This window comes from Oncorhynchus nerka, linkage group LG20, assembly GCF_034236695.1.
Source record: "Oncorhynchus nerka isolate Pitt River linkage group LG20, Oner_Uvic_2.0, whole genome shotgun sequence".
Lineage (NCBI taxonomy): Eukaryota > Metazoa > Chordata > Actinopteri > Salmoniformes > Salmonidae > Oncorhynchus > Oncorhynchus nerka.
In genome coordinates, this window is record NC_088415.1 from 35,302,793 (window position 1) to 35,325,016 (window position 22,224).

At 44.6% G+C, this 22,224-nt stretch overlaps 2 protein-coding genes across 2 annotated transcripts; one reads left to right on the forward strand and one right to left on the reverse strand.

Moving 5' to 3' along the window:
- The first annotated feature begins 34 nt into the window (after positions 1-34).
- LOC115102359 (actin nucleation-promoting factor WAS-like) lies at positions 35-6,888 on the forward strand. Its single transcript, XM_029622247.2, has 10 exons — positions 35-257; positions 1,472-1,612; positions 2,280-2,366; positions 2,507-2,600; positions 3,516-3,551; positions 3,779-3,974; positions 4,189-4,364; positions 4,496-4,953; positions 5,061-5,169; positions 5,322-6,888. Exons 1-10 carry the CDS (start codon positions 150-152, stop codon positions 5,378-5,380), a joined length of 1,464 nt encoding a protein of 487 aa, XP_029478107.1. The 5' UTR covers positions 35-149; the 3' UTR covers positions 5,381-6,888.
- LOC115102358 (semaphorin-3F-like) lies at positions 5,595-22,024 on the reverse strand. Its single transcript, XM_029622244.2, has 18 exons — positions 21,638-22,024; positions 20,504-20,628; positions 15,029-15,189; positions 14,115-14,177; positions 13,836-13,955; positions 13,546-13,639; positions 13,295-13,414; positions 12,946-13,091; positions 12,602-12,716; positions 12,412-12,481; positions 11,262-11,406; positions 10,908-11,130; positions 10,699-10,787; positions 10,530-10,571; positions 10,283-10,440; positions 9,946-10,013; positions 9,678-9,805; positions 5,595-7,963 (listed from the first exon to the last, which is right to left on the reverse strand). Exons 2-18 carry the CDS (start codon positions 20,613-20,615, stop codon positions 7,493-7,495), a joined length of 2,325 nt encoding a protein of 774 aa, XP_029478104.1. The 5' UTR covers positions 20,616-20,628; positions 21,638-22,024; the 3' UTR covers positions 5,595-7,492.
- Positions 22,025-22,224: the final 200 nt, after the last annotated feature.

A 22,224-nucleotide genomic window follows, 5' to 3' on the forward strand; every position in this document is an offset into this window, starting at 1 on the left:
TTTCCTGCTTTCTGTGCATATAACACATTGTAGAAGGCAGAAGAGAAACCGCCTGCGTCATTGTTAGTGCCTGTTTGAGGAAGAGGACAGCCAGGCACATCAATGATCAGCTCCTCTTTGGTACTAAGTGGATATTCTGAGAGGGAACTATGAGTCTGGGATCTAAGTCTAAAGGAGTTCAGGGGTACAATCCCAGCTCTCTGCTGAGCTCACAGGAGAATGAGAGGCTGGAGGACCTCCTGGGGAGGAGGTGTGCTGTAAGTCCTTCCTGGGAATCAAGGAGGGAGGGGAGGATTGGTATATTTGGTTGGTGTTTGGTATGTAGGAATCTATCTGGTTGAATGATTGGTACTAGGAAACTGGATGGTTGGTATATAGGAAACAATATGACTGGTGTTTGAGTGTTTGGTATGTAGGAGAGTGTTTGGTAGAGGAAACTATATGGTTGGTGTGCTACTGCAGATTGGTGTGGGGTTATGAGGGTACTTTAAAGGCACGGCCACACCGGTAGCGTTTGCCAGCCGAGAGTACTTAGTGAGAGAATATGTATCAACTCTAAATACAGGTTATGGTATATCTGTGAATTCTAACCTTTTATCAATTTTCCTGTGTGTCAATTTCCCCAGTCCGTGGATAAAACACGTTTTTTACATCTTCTTTGTATACAGTAAGATATGATTGGGCAATCTTCTGGTCGCCAGTGCTTCAGCCTCATCCTTATTGTTTATCTTTTTCAGGGACTGAATGAACCATTCATACTGTTGCTCTGCTATGTTTATATAGTGCATTGGCAATGGCATTTGATGTAACATGGACATTTGGTAACTTTAAAAGTAATCTATTGTTAGAAATTCAAACAATTAAATGACATTTTGCATGTCCACCAAGAGTCTACGCAATGACTTTAAAACAGACATGAGTAAATTACAGGAAATGCTGGTGTAAACCACTTCCTCTGGTGACAGAATCAGAGGCAGCAGTTAAACTCAGTCACATATGAGTATGTGCAGTCTGCTTTTTTTTTCACATTCCAACTTCCTGGTTTCTGAAGTAGGCCCAAGCCTGCAGTGGTAGATGATAATTCTAACAAAACACAAGATCTAAAAAGTCCTACTACAGAAAATGTGATGACATTAATGGGGCAGGTGTTTGCTCTGGCAACTACCCAATAACTTTTCGAACCACAACAGAGTACCAAGCAGCAGATTGTAAGCTCGTATCACAGGTAACTTGGCTCTGTATAGTCGACTCCTGATAAATGATAAACTGATAAACTTCCGATTGTCCTAAATGTTTGCTCTTAACCTGAGCACAGGCTGTCCAGAGTAAAATCATCTATAGTCAGCATTTTAATTGCACTTTTCCGATGTGCACTTATCAGGAGCCAACATATAAACTAATTCCATACCCTCTGTGTGTGCGTGTGCTTGTGCGTGTGTGTGTGTGTGCGTGCGTGTGTGCGTGTGTGTAGTCCCTGGCCACGGCTGTGGTGCAGCTGTATATGGCCCTGCCACATAGTCCCACCTGCTGGAGCCTGCAGCACACTGGGGTGGCCTGCTTCACCAAGGACAACCCTCGTCGCTCCTACTTCATACGCCTCTTCGATGTCAAGGTAACAGGAATATGTAACGTCAGCTATAATGATGGTCGAATATCTATCAATCAATCATATTTCTTTAAAAAGCCATTTTTACATTAGCAGTTGTCACAAAGTGTGTATAGTAACCCAGTCTAGATAAGGATCCTTTGTTGAGTTTACCATGAGCTGAGAGCCTGATGATTCAGTTGTAGTATTGTCCACTGTTGAGTTTACCATGAGCTGAGAGCCTGAAGATTCAGTTGTAGTATTGTCCACTGTTGAGTTTACCATGAGCTGAGAGCCTGAAGATTCAGTTGTAGTATTGTCCACTGTTGAGTTTACCATGAGCTGAGAGCCTGAAGATTCAGTTGTAGTATTGTCCACTGTTGAGTTTACCATGAGCTGAGAGCCTGAAGGATCAGTTGTAGTATTGTCCACTGTTGAGTTTACCATGAGCTGAGAGCCTGAAGGATCAGTTGTAGTATTGTCCACTGTTGAGTTTACCATGAGCTGAGAGCCTGAAGATTCAGTTGTAGTATTGTCCACTGTTGAGTTTACCATGAGCTGAGAGCCTGAAGATTCAGTTGTAGTATTGTCCACTGTTGAGTTTACCATGAGCTGAGAGCCTGAAGGATCAGTTGCAATATTGTCCACTGTCAGTTTAAGCTACAGTTATGCTAACAGTTGTTTTTCCCCCCAGAAAGGACAGCTGACCTGGGAGCAGGAGCTCTATAACCAAATGGTCTACCACAGCCCCCGACCCTTCTTCCACGCATTTGCTGCAGATGTAAGCAAAACATGAATATGCCCTGGATGCTCATGATGATGGCTTGATTGTAAATCCAAAGTTGAGTGATTGTCCATTTGTATTTCTCCTTCTGCAAATGTATGCCAAGATATGTCATAGTTCACTCCAATACAATGCAGGACTGCCAAGTGGGGCTGAACTTTGTGAATGAACAAGAGTCTGAAACATTCCTATGTGCAGTGGAAGACAAGATAAACCAGAGAAACCGTCAAGGTCAGGTCATTTGTTGTAGGATCCAGGACAGAAACATTGTGTTTTGCGTTATTTGGTTGTCAATGGTTGTTGTTCGTGGTTGTTATTTGTCATATTTGAAATAATACACACGACTGTTCAAAGTTTGGGGTCACTTAGAAATGTCCTTGTTTTCGAATGAAAAGCCATTTTTTTTGTCCATTAAAATAACATCAAATTGATCAGAAATACAGTGTAGACATTGTTAATGTTGTAAATTATTATTGTAGCTGGAAACAGCTGATTTTCAATGGAATATCTACATAGGCGTACAGAGTCCCATTATCAGCAACCTCGACGTCAACAGTGAAGAGGCGATTCCGGATGCTGGCCTTCTAGACAGAGTTCCTCTGTCCAGTGTCTGTGTTCTTTTGCCCATCTTAAACTGTTCTTTTTATTGGCCAGTCTGAGATATGTCTTTTGCTTTGCAATTCTGCTTAAAAGGCCAGCATTCTGGAGTCGCCTCTTCACTGTTGATGTTGAGGCTGGTGTTTTAGCTAGCAACGTGCCATTGGAACACAGGAGTGATGGTTGCTGGTAATGGGCCTCTGTACGCCTATGTAGATATTCCATTCAAAATCAGCCGTTTCCAGCTACAATAGTAATTTACAACATTAACAATGTACAATGATCAATTTGATGTTATTGTAATGGACAAAAAATGTCCTTTCATCTCCTTTCAATTTCTTTCAAAAACAAGGACATTTCCAAGTGACTCCAAATGTTTTGAACGGTAGTGTATCTCTGATACTGGAAAACAGAACAAATATTGTAAGGTGTGGTTCCATAGAGGTTAGCTGTGGCTTTTCAAAGGAAAAGGTTGTGTTGGAGATGAGAAGACATTATCTAAACTGACATCCTCTCGTTTCCTGTTCCCTTCTTTTCTCCTTCTCACAGTCTCAGAGAAGAAGCAGCGCCCCCTGCCTTCCAATGGTAAGACTGACATACTAATACTACGGACATTTGGATGCGGGTGTCTCAAGTAATCACTAAAGAATCCTTTTTCCTTTTCTTAATATGTGTGTTTTACTTACAGACAGAGGTAAAGGTGAGTATCCCTAATCCCATTGTACGTGTTATACCCCAGGCACCAATACCAACTGACCCAATATGTCAACATGCAATGTGTTTCATACATGTACACATCAATTGTAATCCAGGACCTGGGAGTCCCACTTCTCCCTCTGTGGCAACCATAGACATCCAGAACCCAGACATCCAGGCTTCACGCTACCGCTCCGTCACACCTGTGCCTGCTCCTGCCTTTGTCAGTAAGGGGAAAAAGGACAAGAAGAAGGACAAGAGGAAGGGCAGTAAACTCTCCAAAGCAGACATTGGAGCACCCAGTGGGTTTACGTGAGTGGATACTAAGCACACACATATAAGCAGGCGGTAAAATAAAGCCTTCATAAGCTATCACAATACATGTAGTTACATGACACCTATCATCAAATTGTCTGTCCTCAATTTGTTTAATTTACAAACCAGGGCAGAATCCAAGCTTGCCACTCATACTTTTCTAAGGTACTCAGGTGTATGTTCCTCTCCCTCTCTCTCCTCTCCTCCTCAGACATGTGAGCCATGTGGGCTGGGATCCCAACAACCTGGACCCTGACCTGAAGAAGCTGCTGTCCTGTGCTGGGATCAGTGAGGCAGAGCTGAAGGATGAGGAGACCTCCCAACTCATCCAACAAGTCATCGAGAACTCAGGCGGCATGGAAGCAGTCAAAAAGGCCATGCACACTGGTAAGTGTCATTCTGAGTGTCTGTCTCCTGGTCTAAAGTTACCAACTTCCTCACTTTTTTACAACTAACTGTAAATCAATCTCTTTTTGTAATCTAATAAATTGGCCTTTTTTCATCCCAATGTCATATAGATCCTGAGCTTCCCCCTGGTAGACAGGGTTCTCTACCTCCCGTACCAGGCAGCTGTTCCTCCTCTCCTGCCCCCCCTCCTCCACGGGGGGGTCGCTCAGGCCCCCTGCCCCCTCCCCCAGGACAGCCAGGGCGAGGACCACCACCCTCCCATCCCCCTCAATCACGTGGAGCCCTGCCACCTCCACCCCCCTCAAGCGGCCGAGGCGGACTCCCACCCCCTCCACCCTCGGTGTCCTATACTCCCCCTCCCCCTCCCCCTGGCCACCAGCGCTCCATGCCTGCCCCTCCTCCACCTCCTCCCCCGCCTCCCCCAGCCCAGAGCTCTGGAGACTTTCCTTTTACTCCACACCCCTTTAATAGTACCCCATCACCTGCTCCTGCATCTACAGGAGGATGTGAAGGAGGTGAAAGAGGAGCTCTGCTGGACCAGATCCGCCTGGGGAGGAAGCTCAAAAATGTAAACTAAACTTTGTTATTCAAATGCAGAAATTGTCTTTGTCAATGAGAGTGAAGTCTATATATTTCAGTTTACATGATCATTGACCTTTGACCTTTGTGTCCCAGGTCACAGACAGTCCTGAGTCACCTCCGCCTGCTGACACAGACTCAGAGGGCATCGTAGGAGCTCTGATGATGGTCATGCAGAAGAGGAGTAAAGTCATCCACTCCTCTGGTAAACACTTTCTCATCCTAATCTATCATTCATTCATTAATGTATTATATTCCATCTACAAATGTGTCAAATAAACCAAATGCATTGTGGTTCATCCTCATGAATCTAAAAATAAATACCAGCATAACAGACATAACTCTCTTCTGTTTCAGATGAAGGTGAAGAAGAAGGAGGTTATGATGATGAAGATGACGATGAGTGGGACGACTGATAAGTGCATTCCATCCTGTATTATTTTCCACTCTGTAACCATGGACTCAACAGTCTGGTTGATCCGGTTAATCTCTTTTGTGTTGGTGTTTTTGTATCAGTTGCTGACTGGATAGTGACTCACGAAGATTTACATCAGAAGAATGCTACAGATAAGGATTGTGTGAAAGTCCCAAATGTGAGAGAAATCAACGGAACGTAAGACAGAGAAACGATTGATGGGATCACATATCTTTATATTTGCCGTTCAAACGTTTCCAGTGTAGGACTCATGCTGAGTATGTACAACACATTACAGTATGTTTCTGTACAACACATTACAGTATGTTTCTGTACTACACATTACAGTATGTTTCTGTACAACACATTACAGTATGTTTCTGTACAACACATTACAGTATGTTTCTGTACAACACATTACAGTATGTTTCTGTACTACACATTACAGTATGTTTCTGTACAACACATTACAGTATGTTTCTGTACAACACATTACAGTATGTTTCTGTACTACACATTACAGTATGTTTCTGTACAACACATTACAGTATGTTTCTGTACAACACATTACAGTATGTTTCTGTACTACACATTACAGTATGTTTCTGTACAACACATTACAGTATGTTTCTGTACAACACATTACAGTATGTTTCTGTACTACACATTACAGTATGTTTCTGTACAACACATTACAGTATGTTTCTGTACTACACATTACAGTATGTTTCTGTACAACACATTACAGTATGTTTCTGTACAACACATTACAGTATGTTTCTGTACTACACATTACAGTATGTTTCCGTACAACACATTACAGTATGTTTCCGTACAACACATTACAGTATGTTTCCGTACTACACATTACAGCATGTTTCTGTACAACACATTACAGTATGTTGCTGTACTACACATTACAGTATGTTTCTGTACTACACATTACAGTATGTTGCTGTACTACACATTACATTATGTTTCTGTACAACACATTACAGTATGTTTCTGTACAACACATTACAGTATGTTTCTGTACTACACATTACAGTATGTTGCTGTACTACACATTACAGTATGTTTCCGTACAACACATTACAGTATGTTGCTGTACTACACATTACAGTATGTTGCTGTACTACACATTACATTATGTTTCTGTACAACACATTACAGTATGTTTCCGTACAACACATTACAGTATGTTGCTGTACTACACATTACAGTATGTTGCTGTACTACACATTACAGTATGTTTCCGTACAACACATTACAGTATGTTGCTGTACTACACATTACAGTATGTTGCTGTACTACACATTACATTATGTTTCTGTACAACACATTACAGTATGTTGCTGTACTACACATTACAGTATGTTGCTGTACTACACATTACAGTATGTTGCTGTACTACACATTACAGTATGTTGCTCAATATCATTAGAACATATGGTGAGGTCTTCTTCACAGTCTTCTTTATACCTGTTCCCATTAAAAGTGACAATTTGATATGGCTGGAATGTAGTATTATAATGTAATACAGAGATTATACACACATGAGATTTACCGTCTTATTCTTCTACATGTGGAGATGATCTGTTTTGTTGAAAGATCCCTCACGTCCCTTTCAATCCACCACCGTCCACGCACACAATTCAAAGAATACCGTATAGCTATGAGTCCTCAAACAAACATAGGTCACAAAGGTGTGAGAGAGAACAAGAGAGTCACCACAATTACAATATCACATATGGTATTAGTAGACAAATACACACATACATGTACATCACACCAAAACATTAACGCTCAACGCTGAACAGCAAAATGTACACATTTCCAACCGAATAAAGCGTGCAAAGGCAAATGTTTATCAATTGTTTTATGTCATAACCATAAACATTAATATTAATAAACCATGGATCTATTATGATCCTAAAATATATACACGTATCGATATATTACATTTCTATACTGAGATACTAGGTTGTGTGAGGGTCGGTATCACATGTCATTCAATGTACAAAGAGAGATGAAACTCATGTTTGGTGTCAAACATGGATCTGTAGTCTACCACAGGAGTGTCCTAGCTGGCTGGTGTTGGAAGTCCAGTCCTCTATCCTCCTTGGGTCTCCTGGCTCTCTGTGTGTCTTCTGCTGATGCGTTTAGGCTGTTGCTCCTCCGGCTCTTGCTCCTGGCTCTCTGTGTGTCTCCTGGAAGTGCGTTTGGGCTGTTGCTGCTTGTGCCTCAGCTGCTCCCAGTAGGACTGACAGTACTGGTGGATCAGCCTGACCTCCGGCTGGGACAGGGTGTCTGTGAAAGGGGGGGTTGGAGGGACCCTCTGCTGCTTGGGGTCATGTTGTCTCCCCCGTCCAGTGGGAGGGCTGTTGGAGGTCATGGGGTCGTTGTCAGGGGAGGTGAGGGCCAGCACGATGTCTCGGTCCAGAATGCGCAGCGACACCCGGGCCACAGTGTGTTTGAAGTTGTTCTCTGTGGCCAGGCAGTGGTAGAGCCCGGCATCCGATTGGCTGAGGGACTTCAGAAGGATCCCGTGGGCTGTCTTCAGATACTCTCTGTCCCGGTTGAGCTGAGGGGTGAGAGGGAGAGAGAGTGTTATGGTCGTGAGGGGGAGAGAGAGTGTTGTGGTAGTGAGGGGGAGAGAGAGTGTTATGGTAGTGAGGGGGAGAGAGTGTTATGGTAGTGAGGGAGAGAGAGTGGTATGGTAGTGAGGGGGAGAGAGTGTTATGGTAGTGAGGGAGAGAGAGTGGTATGGTAGTGAGGGGGAGAGAGAGTTATGGTAGTGAGGGGGAGAGAGTGTTATGGTAGTGAGGGGAGAGAGTGTTATGGTAGTGAGGGGAGAGAGTGTTATGGTAGTGAGGGGAGAGAGAGTTATGGTAGTGAGGGGGAGAGAGAGTGTTATGGTAGTGAGGGGGAGAGAGTGTTATGGTAGTGAGGGGAGAGAGTGTTATGGTAGTGAGGGGGAGAGAGTGTTATGGTAGTGAGGGGGAGAGAGTGTTATGGTAGTGAGGGGGAGAGAGTGTTATGGTAGTGAGGGGGAGAGAGTGTTATGGTAGTGAGGGGAGAGAGTGTTATGGTAGTGAGGGGGAGAGAGAGTTATGGTAGTGAGGGAGAGAGTGTTATGGTAGTGAGGGGAGAGAGAGTTATGGTAGTGAGGGGCAGAGAGTGTTATGGTAGTGAGGGAGAGAGTGTTATGGTAGTGTGGGAGAGAGTGTTATGGTAGTGAGGGGGAGTGTTATGGTAGTGAGGGGAGAGAGAGTTATGGTAGTGCGGGGCAGAGAGTGTTATGGTAGTGAGGGGAGAGAGAGTTATGGTAGTGAGGGGGAGAGAGAGTTATGGTAGTGAGGGGAGAGAGAGTTATGGTAGTGAGGGGAGAGAGAGTTATGGTAGTGAGGGGAGAGAGAGTGTTATGGTAGTGAGGGGGAGAGAGTGTTATGGTAGTGAGGGAGAGAGTGTTATGGTAGTGAGGGGGAGAGAGAGTTATGGTAGTGCGGGGAGAGAGTGTTATGGTAGTGAGGGGAGAGAGAGTTATGGTAGTGAGGGGGAGAGAGAGTTATGATAGTGAGGGGAGAGAGAGTTATGGTAGTGCGGGGGAGAGAGTGTTATGGTAGTGAGGGGAGAGAGTTATGGTAGTGAGGGGAGAGAGAGTTATGGTAGTGCGGGGGAGAGAGTGTTATGGTAGTGAGGGGGAGAGAGAGTTATGGTAGTGAGGGGGAGAGAGAGTTATGGTAGTGAGGGGGAGAGAGAGTTATGGTAGTGAGGGGGAGAACAAGGTCCACATCTGCCTCATTTGTGTTTCAAAAGTGATTGACTATTTCTCTATAGATATTTTTGAACTGAAATAACATTGGCTGATAATTAATACTATTAATATCAACAAGAAAAACTTTACTTCTGCTCCCGAGTGGAGCAGCGGTCTAAGGTACTGCATCCCAGTGCTAGAGGCATTACTACAGACCCTGGTTCAATTCCAGGCTGTATCATAACTTGCAGTGATTGGGAGTCCCATAGGGCAGGGCACAACTGGCCCAGCATCGTCCGGGTTTGGGTTTAGACCGGGTAGGCCGTCATTGTAAATAAGAATGGGTCCTTAAATATCTTGCGTATTTAAATAAAAGGTTAAATAAAAAATGTACGTATACTGATTTAGTCAATCAAACATGGATAACCCCTGTGTAAACTGCTCCAACAGCTCAACAACCAATAAATGTGGTATGAATTTGATATTTGAATAATACTGGTCTCTTTTCAGAGAGCAGAAATAGATGCATTTTCCTCCTTACCGCTTTCCTCCTTCCTTCTCTCTGATAGAGCCACTTGACTGTAGCCTGAGGAGAGCGAGGCTGACACTCCAGGAAGGTACTGCTCCCCTCCACACCAAACTGGACTGTCTCTCTAGGACGATTCTCCACTGAAGGAGGGAAGGAGGAAGAGAGAGAGAGAGAAAGAAGGAGAGAGAGACAGATAAGAGATTATCTTAAATGGCAGTTATTTGCTAATGTTTTAGTAATTACATGATTTGATTGTGTCACTGAAAGTGTTTTGTCTAACCTTTGGCATTGAAGCCTCTGCACTGTCGCAGTGGATCCCCATGTTTCACATCCTGTCTTCTGCTCCTCCTGAGTGAGAGAGACAGAGCAGAGTTCATCCAACACATTTCACAAGCACAGAAATGAATTCAGTCATGAATTTATTCAGACACAGACAAGACAAGACCAGACCAGACAAGACAAGACAAGACAGGACAGGACAGGACAAGACAAGACAAGACAGGACAGACAGACACAGTGAAGGACTAATAAAGCTTTATGACACTCCTTCCCTGTCAATATCAGATGAGGGGTTGTGGTGTGTGTTGTGTTGTGTTGGTGTGTGTTGTGGTCCTGACCTCTTGGTGGCGGGGGTGAAAGCGGAGCAGCTCTCCCCGTCCCAGGCGCAGTAAGGGTCCCGTGCCAGACAGCAGTCGGAACAGGCCCTCCCATATACCCCACAACGATGCAGAGATACCTGGGTAAGCCCTGCCTCCGATGACACATACAGCTGTTGCTATAGCGACAGAATGAAAACAAGAGCTCAGCATCAACAATATCTATTTAGTGTTTCCTGTCGATGAAGAGAGAGAGAGTTCAGCTTACCCTTTTAGATGAGATCTTCATTGTTTTAACAGCAGCACGTGTCTGTAATTAAATGCATCGTGTCACATAAGTATCAACAAAGTGTAACCATTGAAAGAATGTCCAAGGACAGTGGTTGGAGACTTTTGCTATAACGTGAACAATATTTAGAGAAATCATATAGGCACACCCTGAAAACCTCCACTTCCTCCAGGGTGAGCTCCTCCATGGTGCTCGGGTCCTTGGGTAAAACTATGACCTTTTGGACAGTGCCACGATCTGGAACAAGAGAGGTCTGATGTCACCGTGTCGAATTTGGACAAAAGACAAAATGTGAAATTCAAACATGCAATGAAGTCCTTCAGTCAGCCAATTGCCCTGGGACAGAGAGACACTCACCTGTGCCCAGGAAGAGCACCTCGTATCGGCCGTCCACGGCGTCCACCTGGTCCACCACCAGGGCTGTGAAGCGGTAGTCCACCCCGGTCCTCACCACCAGGGGGCGACGGTGGATAGGGTACACAGGGTGGTACATGAGGGGATGGGCTCGCATGAAGTTCACTGCCTCGTCTGAGAAGTCCTTAGAGGTGCGAATGCCCGGGGTGAATGTTCCTCCTGGACACTAGAATTATATATCGTGAGTAACACAGACAGAGAGAGTGTAAGCAATGCGTTTCCCTATTGGAAAGAGGTGACAGTTGATGGGATGTATATATACGGATTGTTTTCAGTGAGTAACTGGTCTGAACCTACTGTGCCAGGGCGAGGGTAAGGAATCTTGCCGGTGTAAACTGTCCACTGGTAGTTATGACCATGTTTGTGGGAGAAGGGTCCATTGAAGACGTTGCGGATGTCAGTCATGGAGTACACGCAGACTGCTGAGCCCTTGAACACAGAGCTGGGAGAGAAAGAAGGTAAAACAAGGGGAGGGGGGAATGCAGTCAGCATCAACCAGAGAAGTGGAGGAGGGAGGAGAGAGAGGTAAACCAAGGGGAGGGGGGAATGCAGTCAGCATCAACCAGAGAAGTGGAGGAGGGAGGAGAGAGAGGTAAACCAAGGGGAGGGGGGAATGCAGTCAGCATCAACCAGAGGAGTGGAGGAGGGAGGAGAGAGAGGTAAACCAAGGGGAGGGGGGAATGCAGTCAGCATCAACCAGAGAAGTGGAGGAGGGAGGAGAGAGAGGTAAAACAAGGGGAGGGGGAATGCAGTCAGCATCAACCAGAGGAGGGAGGAGAGAGAGGTAAACCAAGGGGAGGGGGAATGCAGTCAGCATCAACCAGAGAAGTGGAGGAGGGAGGAGAGAGAGGTAAACCAAGGGGAGGGGGAATGCAGTCAGCATCAACCAGAGAAGTGGAGGAGGGAGGAGAGAGAGGTAAAACAAGGGGAGGGGGAATGCAGTCAGCATCAACCAGAGGAGTGGAGGAGGGAGGAGAGAGAGGTAAAACAAGGGGAGGGGGAATGCAGTCAGCATCAACCAGAGGAGTGGAGGAGGGGGAGAGAGAGGTAAACCAAGGGGAGGGGGAATGCAGTCAGCATCAACCAGAGAAGTGGAGGAGGGAGGAGAGAGAGGTAAAACAAGGGGAGGGGGGAATGCAGTCAGCATCAACCAGAGGAGTGGAGGAGGGAGGAGAGAGAGGTAAAACAAGGGGAGGGGGGAATGCAGTCAGCATCAACCAGAGGAGTGGAGGAGGGAGGAGAGAGAGGTAAACCAAGGGGAGGGGGGAATGCAGTCAGCATCAACCAGAGAAGTGGAGGAGGGAGGAGAGAGAGGTAAACCAACAGGTCCTAGATGAGAGTAGAAAAGCATTGAGGAGCGAGAACAGGGCATGCCTTTAGAGAGAAGAGAAATTGGAGAGAGGCTACGTATAACAGGAGATGTAAGACAGATACAATGATGACCTACCCAGCAGTTGTGAAGAGGGCATAGACCACAGGGTTGCGTTCATCTTGCGTTGGCTGGATAAAAACATCCCCTGAAAGGATGACAGAAATGATTTTCCTGTAGAACTGGTGAAGGATTCACTTCCATAGACAACTAATGATCTCTAAATCTTTATCTAAATCACTAAATCTTTCACTGAGGTCTGTCTCACTCAATTCGTCAAACAAGGTCTCCACCCCATCGTCTCCGATCACAGAGCACACCAAGCGGGCTTTGAGGAAGGTGGTCCATCTGTTCACCAGGGACTTCTGACCCCCCTCATCATTCTGGGAAGAGGGAACGTAAAGGATGGAAGAGGGAAGCCTGTTTCCGTGGAAGACACATTATTTTTTTACCCTTAACAATTCCCCCAATCACCATGTTGTCCATAATGTTGCAGTCAAACTATAATTATGTAAGTCATTCAAGTAATAGAGTTAATAAGAGTCTATACAAGAGTGGCGTAGCTCAGTTTCACAGGGCCACCCTGCTAGGTCCGAGCAAAGGCCTTCTCACCAGACACACTCGTCCCACTCTGGCCAACACACTGGGGCTGGCCCCTCCCCCTGTATCCAGACTCTTCTCCCGGAAGAAGAAGTAGAGTTTATCATCATTCCTCTCGGAGCTGTCAGGAATCTGCTGGATCTGAATGAACACGGGCTCTGAGACGGACAGAGAGAGAGAGAGGAACGGAGTGATGAAAGAAAGAGAAACCTGCAGCAGTAGCAGCAGTTTGCCATGATTTCTTAAGAGTCAGATCGCGCTGGTTCGTATCTGGCTTGAAGGACCATGGAGGAAAAAATGGCAACATTTTGGGGAATCCACCCTTACAAGATGGCAGTCTTTTTCAGGCATAGTAACTCACCATTGAGCCACTTGGAGTCATACTGCTCTGTCCTGACTGTTGTTCTGCCCCCCATGGTCCTAAAGAGGGCTGCGTCTGTCCCCATGAAGTCTACATGGACCCCCGCATACAGATTCCCATCTGCAGATGAGAAGAGAGGAGGAAGAGAAAGAGATGGAGAGGAGAGGTTAGGAAACGGTGAAAGTGGGAGGGGAGACTGACCCAATTTTGGGCAGTCTACTAAGTGAATGCACAAGTGAGGTGAAGCTTACCGATAAGAGCAGCAATATTCTCCTGGGAAGGGTCGTAGGAACATTTTCCCTTCCCTGATTCCGTAAATCCAGGAACTAGCCTGAACACATAGTCCTGGAAAGAGAGAGACCAGAAAGGCCATATCAAATGTTTTGAAATGGCAAAATGTATAGTGAAAAATAGCTCAAATCTGAGCCCTAGTTTTGAGTACCACAGTTTTGAGAAATCCGAGCTGCTGGTCGTGAAGATGCACAGATATGCTGCAATTAATTGTCTTTTAAAATGATTTTGGGCATATTGAACCTCTCACCTCTGCCTTCCAGCCTCTGTTGATAAAGGTGCAGATGGGTTGGTAGGCTCCAGTCCCACAGGTGTACAGGTGGGTGCGGTTCCATGGCTCTATCATACGCACAAAGTTTGCACACTCACCCTGGTGTGTGTACACAGACATGGGAATGCTATCAATTGTTGGTGTAAAAAAAAATATCTTTCAAAACTGTGAAATAAGACCCATGAAAGTATGACATCATTAGTTAATACTGAAAGGTAGAGGGGCCAGGGTTCTTTTACAAAGACAAGGCATTCCCACCTGTCCTCCTTTTCCTGTCATCCGACACTCCCCTCTTCTCTTGTCAGAGGTTGGCCAATGGATCTGTCAGGGACAAATGATACCAGACATTACAGGATCGTTTTACTTGAGGTGTTTTACTACGCGGGGGCAGGTAGCCTAGTGGTTAGAGTGTAGAGGAGGCAGGTAGCCTAGTGGTTAGAGTGTAGAGGAGGCAGGTAGCCTAGTGGTTAGAGTGTAGAGGAGGCAGGTAGCCTAGTGGTTAGAGTGTAGAGGAGGCAGGTAGCCTAGTGGTTAGAGTGTAGAGGAGGCAGGTAGCCTAGTGGTTAGAGTGTAGAGGAGGCAGGTAGCCTAGTGGTTAGAGTGTAGAGGAGGCAGGTAGCCTAGTGGTTAGAGTGTAGAGGCGGCAGGTAGCCTAGTGGTTAGAGTGTAGAGGCGGCAGGTAGCCTAGTGGTTAGAGTGTAGAGGAGGCAGGTAGCCTAGTGGTTAGAGTGTAGAGGAGGCAGGTAGCCTAGTGGTTAGAGTGTAGAGGAGGCAGGTAGCCTAGTGGTTAGAGTGTAGAGGCGGCAGGTAGCCTAGTGGTTAGAGTGTAGAGGAGGCAGGTAGCCTAGTGGTTAGAGTGTAGAGGCGGCAGGTAGCCTAGTGGTTAGAGTGTAGAGGAGGCAGGTAGCCTAGTGGTTCGAGCGTTGGTCCAGTAACCGAAAAATTGCTGGATCGAATCCCCGAGCTGACCAGGTAAAAATCTGTCGTTCTGCCCCTGAACAAGGCAGTTTCCTGGTAGATTGTCAATAAGAATCTGCTCTTAACTGACTTGCCTGGTTAAATAAAATAAAAATACTACCACATTAAACTGTGGTAAAGCTATGCATACACTGGAACGATTCCTCCAGTCTCATTGGCCTTTTTGAGGGAGTTGCGGTTATGTGTGTTCTTACTATGAGGGGCTCCTTGTTGACGTTGTGCATGTCCAGGGCCACCAGGTACTCCCGGCTGCCCAGGTAGAGACGGCCCTGGTCCTGGTCCATCAGCAGGATGCGGTAGTCACTGGTGTTGAAGGAGAAGGAGAAGGGACGGACTGCTCTGGTGTCCAACAACTCTGCGGAGGAGAGAGACGCATAGACACACACAGGGACACAGCGTTAGTGTAAATCATATGCAAAATGAGTTCTGTAGCAGATGAGAATGGTAAAATCTTCATATCCAGCAGGGGGAGCCATGAGCTCTTTCTGTTTATTGCCTTGAATCTTTCCCATGCAGTTTCCCTGATAACGACTACAAGTGCTTTATTTCTCACCATCAGCAGCATTTACAGAACATAGACTACTAACACCAAGAGAAAATGTGCGAATGACTAAATACGTAACTTTTCAGGACGTATTGCAGAGGCTTTTAAGATTTCAATATTTCATGTGTTCCGAGCTTCTGATTGAGTTTGTGGCATCGGCTGAATGTACTGTGCAACTTTATGGATGCTAATGCAGGTCTCTGAGGACACACGGTATGAGGAACTCTGAGTAAACCCTTTAAACCAGGTCTGTTCGGTGACCCACTCTGTGATGGCGCATTTCCCCCGCGTGTTCCGTCTCTCTCTTCCACCCGAGTGATTTACACAAACGGCTCCAAATGTTCTCTTTCCTCCTATGCGGAACGGCACCCGTGTCGCACTGGGCCATGGCTCTGGCAGACCTGCTCTGACTTGGAGCCAAGGCAGCCTGCATTTACATAACAATGACCAGCTGAACGTTAAAACCTTCTCGCAAAGCAACCGTCTTGAACGATGCAGAGGTTGGTGATTCTGCTCGCCACAAATCTTTAGCGTCACACTCCTGAGGGAAACACAATAGCACTAGAGCTTACATGAACATCAAACACTGGTGTGCGAGTAAGTCTTAATGGAAAAGCACCATGAATGAGTTTTACACCCATTCATTCATTCATTCAGAGACAAGAGACGTCACATCTCCCCGTAAAAGCCTTGATGTTCATCAGTCAACGGTAAGACAAAAATGTTTTGCACCTTTATTTAAACAGGTAGACCAGTTGAGAACACCTTTATTTAACCAGGTAGGCCAGTTGAGAACACCTTTATTTAACCAGGTAGGCCAGTTGAGAACACCTTTATTTAACCAGGTAGGCCAGTTGAGAACACCTTTATTTAACCATGTAGGCCAGTTGAGAACACCTTTATTTAACCATGTAGGCTAGTTGAGAACACCTTTATTTAACCAGGTAGGCCAGTTGAGAACACCTTTATTTAACCAGGTAGACCAGTTGAGAACAAGTTCTCATTTACATCTGCGACCTGGCCAAGATAAAGCAAAGCAGTGTGACAAAAACAACAACACAGACTTACACATAAACAAACGTACAGTCAATAACGCAACAGAGAAATCTATATACAGTGTGCGCAAATGTAGTAAGATTAGAGAGGTAAGGCAATAAATAGGCCATAGGGGCCAAATAATTACAATTTAGCATTAACACTGGAGTGATAGATGTGCAGATGATGTGCAAGTAGAGATACCGGGGTGCAAAAGAGCAAAAATGAATAACAATATGGGGATGAGGCAGTTGGGTGGGCTATTTACAGATGGGCTGTGTACAGGTACAGTGATCGGTAAGCTGCTCTGACAGCTGATGCTTAAAGTTAGTGAGGGAGATGTAAGTCGTGAAGCTGTCTATAAATGGAGAAAGTTCAGCACTGAATGCTCAATGACGTTAAGAAGAATCCTAGAGTATCAGCTAAAGACTTACAGAAATCTCTGGAACATGCTAACATCTCTGTTGATGAGTCTACGATACGTAAAACACTAAACAAGAATGGTGTTCATGGGAGGAAACCACGGAAGTAGCCACTGCTGTCCAAAGATAACATTGCTGCACGTCTGAAGTTGGCAAAAGTGCACCTGGATCTTACACAGCGCTACTGGCAAAATAGTCTGTGGACAGATACAACTACAGTTGAGTTGTTTGGAAGGAACACACAACACTGTGTGTGGAGAAAAAAAGGTACAGCACACCAACATCAAAACCTCATCCCAACTGTAAAGTATGGTGGAGGGAGCATCATGGTTTTGGGCTGCTTTGCTGCCTCAGGGCCTGGACAGCTTGCTATCATTGACGGAAAAAATGAATTCCCAAGTTTATCAAGACATTTTGCAGGAGAATATTAGACTATCTGTCCGCCAATTGAAGCTCAAAAGACGTTGGTTGATGCAACAGGACAAAGACCCAAAAGACAGAAGTAAATCAACAACAGAATGGCTTCAACAGAAAATATACGTTCTGACCTCAACCAGATTGAGATCCTGTGGCATGACCTCAAGAGAGCAGTTCACACCAGACATCCCAAGAATATTGCTGAACTGAAACAGTTTTGTAAAGAGGAATGGTCCAAAATTCTTCCTGACCGCTGTGCAGGTCTGATCCGCAACTACAGAAAACGTTTGGTTGAGTTTATTGCTGCCAAAGGAGGGTCAACCAGTTATTAAATCCAAGGGTTCACATACTTTTCCCAGCCTGCACTGTGAAGATTTACACGGTGTGTTCAATAAAGACATGAAAACATATAAATGTTTGTGTGTTATTAGTTTAAGCAAACTGTGTTTGTCTATTGTTGTGACATAGATGAAGATCAGATCAAATTTGATGACCAATTTATGCAGAAATCCAGGTATTTCCAAAGGGTTCACATACCTTTTCTTGCCACTGTATGTACAATAGCTTTTAAACCTGTATGTGCTATGATGTATTTACTAAGTACCGTGGAAACACATGTGTAATCTATACAAAATCCCTCAGTTTGTCCATGTGGGACATATGATGAATGTCCCATGGCATTTGGCAAAGGTTTGTGAACAAACATCAGCATATGCACATACTGTTTTAGCCTGGCCAGAGTAAGGACATCTGTGTTTACGTCAAAGTGCTCTGCCGTCTTCCTTTGAGGTGACTGTTTGTCTGAATACTGTTAACAGGATGCAGTCAATGTGCCGCTAAAATAAGCTGCTGCGCAATCGGATCTGCTCCTGGCTGACACGGGATGGTTCTTAAAAGGTGGGGCAAGGTCCGGTTCTGTTCCTCCAAGGTAAACACAGGATAACAAGCCTCTCTGGCAAACGTCCATCTGCTCCGTCCACTGGAGTAAAGTGGACAGCACAGGCTAAAACTAGCAACATGCCAACACACACCCCCGAGTCACGACACAGTGCCTGGTCGCGCCCATCCTCATCGCCATAACAATGTGTTGGCACTATCTGATGAAGAAACAAAACACTTCATGTATCTTCATACCTCATTTGATTCAGGTAAACCAGGTCCAGACATGAAAGACCTGAGACAAATGTCCCGATCTGACCCTTTTAAAGTGTAAAATAAGTCCACGTGAGGCTTTAAACCATTGCCTCCATAATGCAGAAGACAACCTAAAATCTATATTTCTCTGCCTCTATTTCTACCTGCCATTCTAGGTCACACATGTCAAACTCAGGTCCGAGTGTCTGCAGGGTTTCCTCCTCCCTTGTACTTAATTGATACATTTAGGTCACTGATTAGTATGGAACTTCCCTCACCTGGTTGTCTAGGTCTTAATTAAAAAGGAAAAACAAAATCCAGCAGACACTAGGACCTCCATGGAATGAGTTTGACACCCCTGCCCTAGGTCACTGGAAACTTTTTGGTTTTGTCCCTTCCTCAGACACAGTTCCCATCAACCAGGAAACACGAAGGGCCTTGATCATAGATCATATCATTTACAATCTTGATCCGGCATAATTTCAGTGGTCCTCCTCTCCTCCTGCCCCCCTCACCCAGTCCCAGTCCCAGTCTCTAAATCACGTCCATGGGAGGGAGTCACATGCACCCCTCCCCCGTCCCTCCCCAAAACCCTCCTCCACAGGCGCCTTATGGAACAAAGAGAGTCCCTGTCGCAAACAATGAACAATCAATCTTTGGAATGTCAGAAAACACAGAGCAGGGGAGCAAATCCCAATTTTCCACCTATTCTTGGAAATGAAGTGGAGATGATTGGGTTTTAGGGGTGAGTGGGTGGATATGACTGACAAACCATATCAGTGAGGTCTTTACGCGGATTTGAATGACAAAATATATTTGAGATTTTTACACGTTGGTTGCATTCATTGTGAAATCAACACCACTCTGTGAATGATGGAAGAGAACGAGAGACAGTTACAGCAAGCAAACAAACAATAAATGTCATATCATCCACAGCAATCCGATACAATTCAATATGCCAGCAATCTAATATAATACCATTTGGTTCGTTTACCACCAGTTCAGGCTTATGCTTACTATTGGCAACCATTATGCAAACACTGGTGTGTGGGCTTAGCTTCTGTGGCAGACTCTACCACATCACATTGCAACCAACTAAGCTTATATGTACTTGACCTACCGTAACATTTCAATGAATACCCCGAGAGTTTATTTGCTTAAATCCCTGAACACAACAGGAGCTTATTAGAGACAGGCTTCTATTTGAGCCAGGCTTCTATTTCCTTAATTAATGCACACAGCTTTTGCAAAAAAAAAATCCATCATTCACTTCCAGCATTTTAATCAATTTACACACTATGTCAAGTTTATTTTGTCTTAGTATCACTCTATTTCAAATATATATATATTTCTTTACAGAATAATTATTCTCCTCTTTGACTGTGCATTTTCGGCAGTTATTACTTTCGCCACTGATCGCCAGACTATTTCTGTGGGTCTGTACTCCTGAAGTTGTTGACTGTTTTTGTGGTTACCAGTTAGCCAGCAGTCCTCAGCTGTTAGCAGCCAAAGGCTAACAGTTTCTTACTGGAGATGACTTAATTATTTAATGTAACAAATCGAACACTAAACCTTGTAAACAATTCATGGAAATGTATGGTAACAATTCCTTTAGACCCAGCAGTTATTTGAATAAGCAGATCGAATAATCGATTTTGGAGAATCTTTCTCATTTCCGTAGGTAAATGTTGTCATTGAATCATTAACATAAATCAAATAAAAATGTTGTACTATGTTAATGAGGGCTTAGGGTGTGGGCTCAACTGTTATGAAGGGCACTAGAGACCACCACTTCCACCCCCCACTCAATGGCAACATCCACCTTTTGTTTTCTCTCATTAACTTGTTGCCAGTAGGCAGGATATGAGCTTTTTACATATGTATAAAAGAGGAAACATATGTGTGTGTATTTGTGTGTGTGTGTGCATGTGTGCGTGCCTGCACGTGATTGTGTGCATGTAAACCACAAGACTTTCTGAGATCGCTGACAGGTTCGCTAAGAACAACAAAAGCCAAAATAGAAAATATCTGCTACCAAGCTATCCTGGAAGCCATGCCAGTTGACATATGAGCAGTGTCTGTGTCTGAGAGACCTATGTTCTGGTCAAGTGACTCACCTTTGAAAGACAGGCGTATCCTCGGAGCAGACTGTTGGAGGCCTGAGGTACTGCAAACACAGAAACTCAACAGGAGGAGTAGGGCTCGAGTCGCTGTCTTGGCACTATCCATAGTAGAGACAGGTCTGAAAGATAATAATTCATTGTCACGTTTGTGTGTGTGTGAGAGAGGGAGACAGAGAGAAAGAGACCACTGTGTGATGTGAGATTGTGAGTGTCTGAGTGAGGGCATGGGAGACAGAATTCCTAGGCCTGTTTGTGCTAGACAGTCATACTGAGACACACAGTAACAGTGAATTTCCTGCCTCATGCAGGAAATACAAAATACATTGCTAAGAAAATAATGTGAAAACAATTTCTGACAGTTTAGGGGTGTCGTCAGATAACTGTTTTACTTTTATGTAAGCATTCATTATGTAGTATCTGCACTTTGCTGGATAGGATTGTTTATAAATTATGAATACTAAAAGCTGAGTCCATAACGTCCATTAAATTCTCTCCCCAAAGGAGTACTTATCAGATGCGCCCTGGAATGCTCTTATGTTTCTAACCAAATATATCAAGTAGGCCACAGAGTACTTCTCCATCTGCTACAATAACTTGCAAAAGGGAGGAAATTAAATAGCAAGTTATTTAAAGCACTTCATAGAACTTATATAGACTGTAAATACATTCATAAAAATATTTTCCCTTGAGTGGGGAAATGTGTGCCCAGCAATACATTTCAGGTTGCTGTTTATAAAGCACTTATTCTACAATTATAAACCTAACCTTTGTCACGGCCCATTTTTTTTCTCTGCCTACAAGTTTGACTTGTGTACATTTGTGTCCTGTGAACATTATTTTTAAAAAAATTGAGGGGGGGGGGGGGGAATCATGAACTGTCGACTGTGCATATTATGTAGGAATTCATTTCATGACCATGACGTCGATCAATGACCCCTGATAACATCGCAGTTACCTGTGAACTCACACATAAAAAAAGAGAGAGCGAGTAAACGTTCTCTCCAGATGTAGGCTACCCCTTCGTTCTTGGTAATTACATTGGTCCCTCAACACACTGACTAAAACAAACAAACAAATACTTGTGATTTTGAAAAAAGTGTCTAGAGAGAACTTGCCAACGTAGCCTACCTTTTTCTTTTTCTCGTGTAGGAGACCAGAAATAAGATAATAAGATGTTATCGCTACATTCCTTGGGCGTCTCGCTCAACAATTTAAGATACTGAAGTTCCACACGAAAACAACGAAAATCCGTTTGAAAAGGTCTTAAATGCTTAAACGTTCACTCAGTTATAACCCTATAGCCTGGAGCCGCAGAGTTTCTTAGTCTCTCTCGAATTATTTCCAAACCACAAAAAACATATCCCATAGATTTCAGATCAAGATTTATAGAATGATCATTTCAACAGTTTTTGTCATATTCCCATTGCCCCCGTCCATCTGAAAATAAGAGAATAATATAGGTCCGTATGTCGTCTCCTCATGAGGGTCCTATGCTGTGAAGGTCTGTGACTGCAGGTGTTTAGAGGGCTGGCCCCCTCTCCTCCTCCCCCGTCTTCCTGCTCCCTCCCTCCTTCTCCTGTCATCATTACAGTACTAGGGTAAAGCTCAGGATGTCCCACTTTTAACCCACTTGATCCTGGTCCACTTGATCCTGGTAAGGGGAAACGTCTGATTTCGGCTAATGTAGTTTAGGCTAAAGTAAACAGAGAATTGAA

What these genes read in the sequence shown, in the direction of transcription:
- LOC115102358 (XM_029622244.2), bottom strand. Translation starts at nt 20,615, where the DNA reads ATGGATAGTGCCAAGACAGCGACTCGAGCCCTACTCCTCCTGTTGAGT. An exon ending in GAATATTGCTGCTCTTATCG is followed by an intron (nt 13,415 to 13,545) that starts GTAAGCTTCACC and finishes TCTCATCTGCAG; the next exon opens with ATGGGAATCTGTATGCGGGG. An exon ending in GAGTGGGACGAGTGTGTCTG is followed by an intron (nt 12,717 to 12,945) that starts GTGAGAAGGCCT and finishes CCCTCTTCCCAG; the next exon opens with AATGATGAGGGGGGTCAGAA.
- LOC115102359 (XM_029622247.2), top strand. Translation starts at nt 150, where the DNA reads ATGAGTCTGGGATCTAAGTCTAAAGGAGTTCAGGGGTACAATCCCAGC. An exon ending in AAACCAGAGAAACCGTCAAG is followed by an intron (nt 2,601 to 3,515) that starts GTCAGGTCATTT and finishes TCCTTCTCACAG; the next exon opens with TCTCAGAGAAGAAGCAGCGC. An exon ending in GCGCCCCCTGCCTTCCAATG is followed by an intron (nt 3,552 to 3,778) that starts GTAAGACTGACA and finishes ATTGTAATCCAG; the next exon opens with GACCTGGGAGTCCCACTTCT.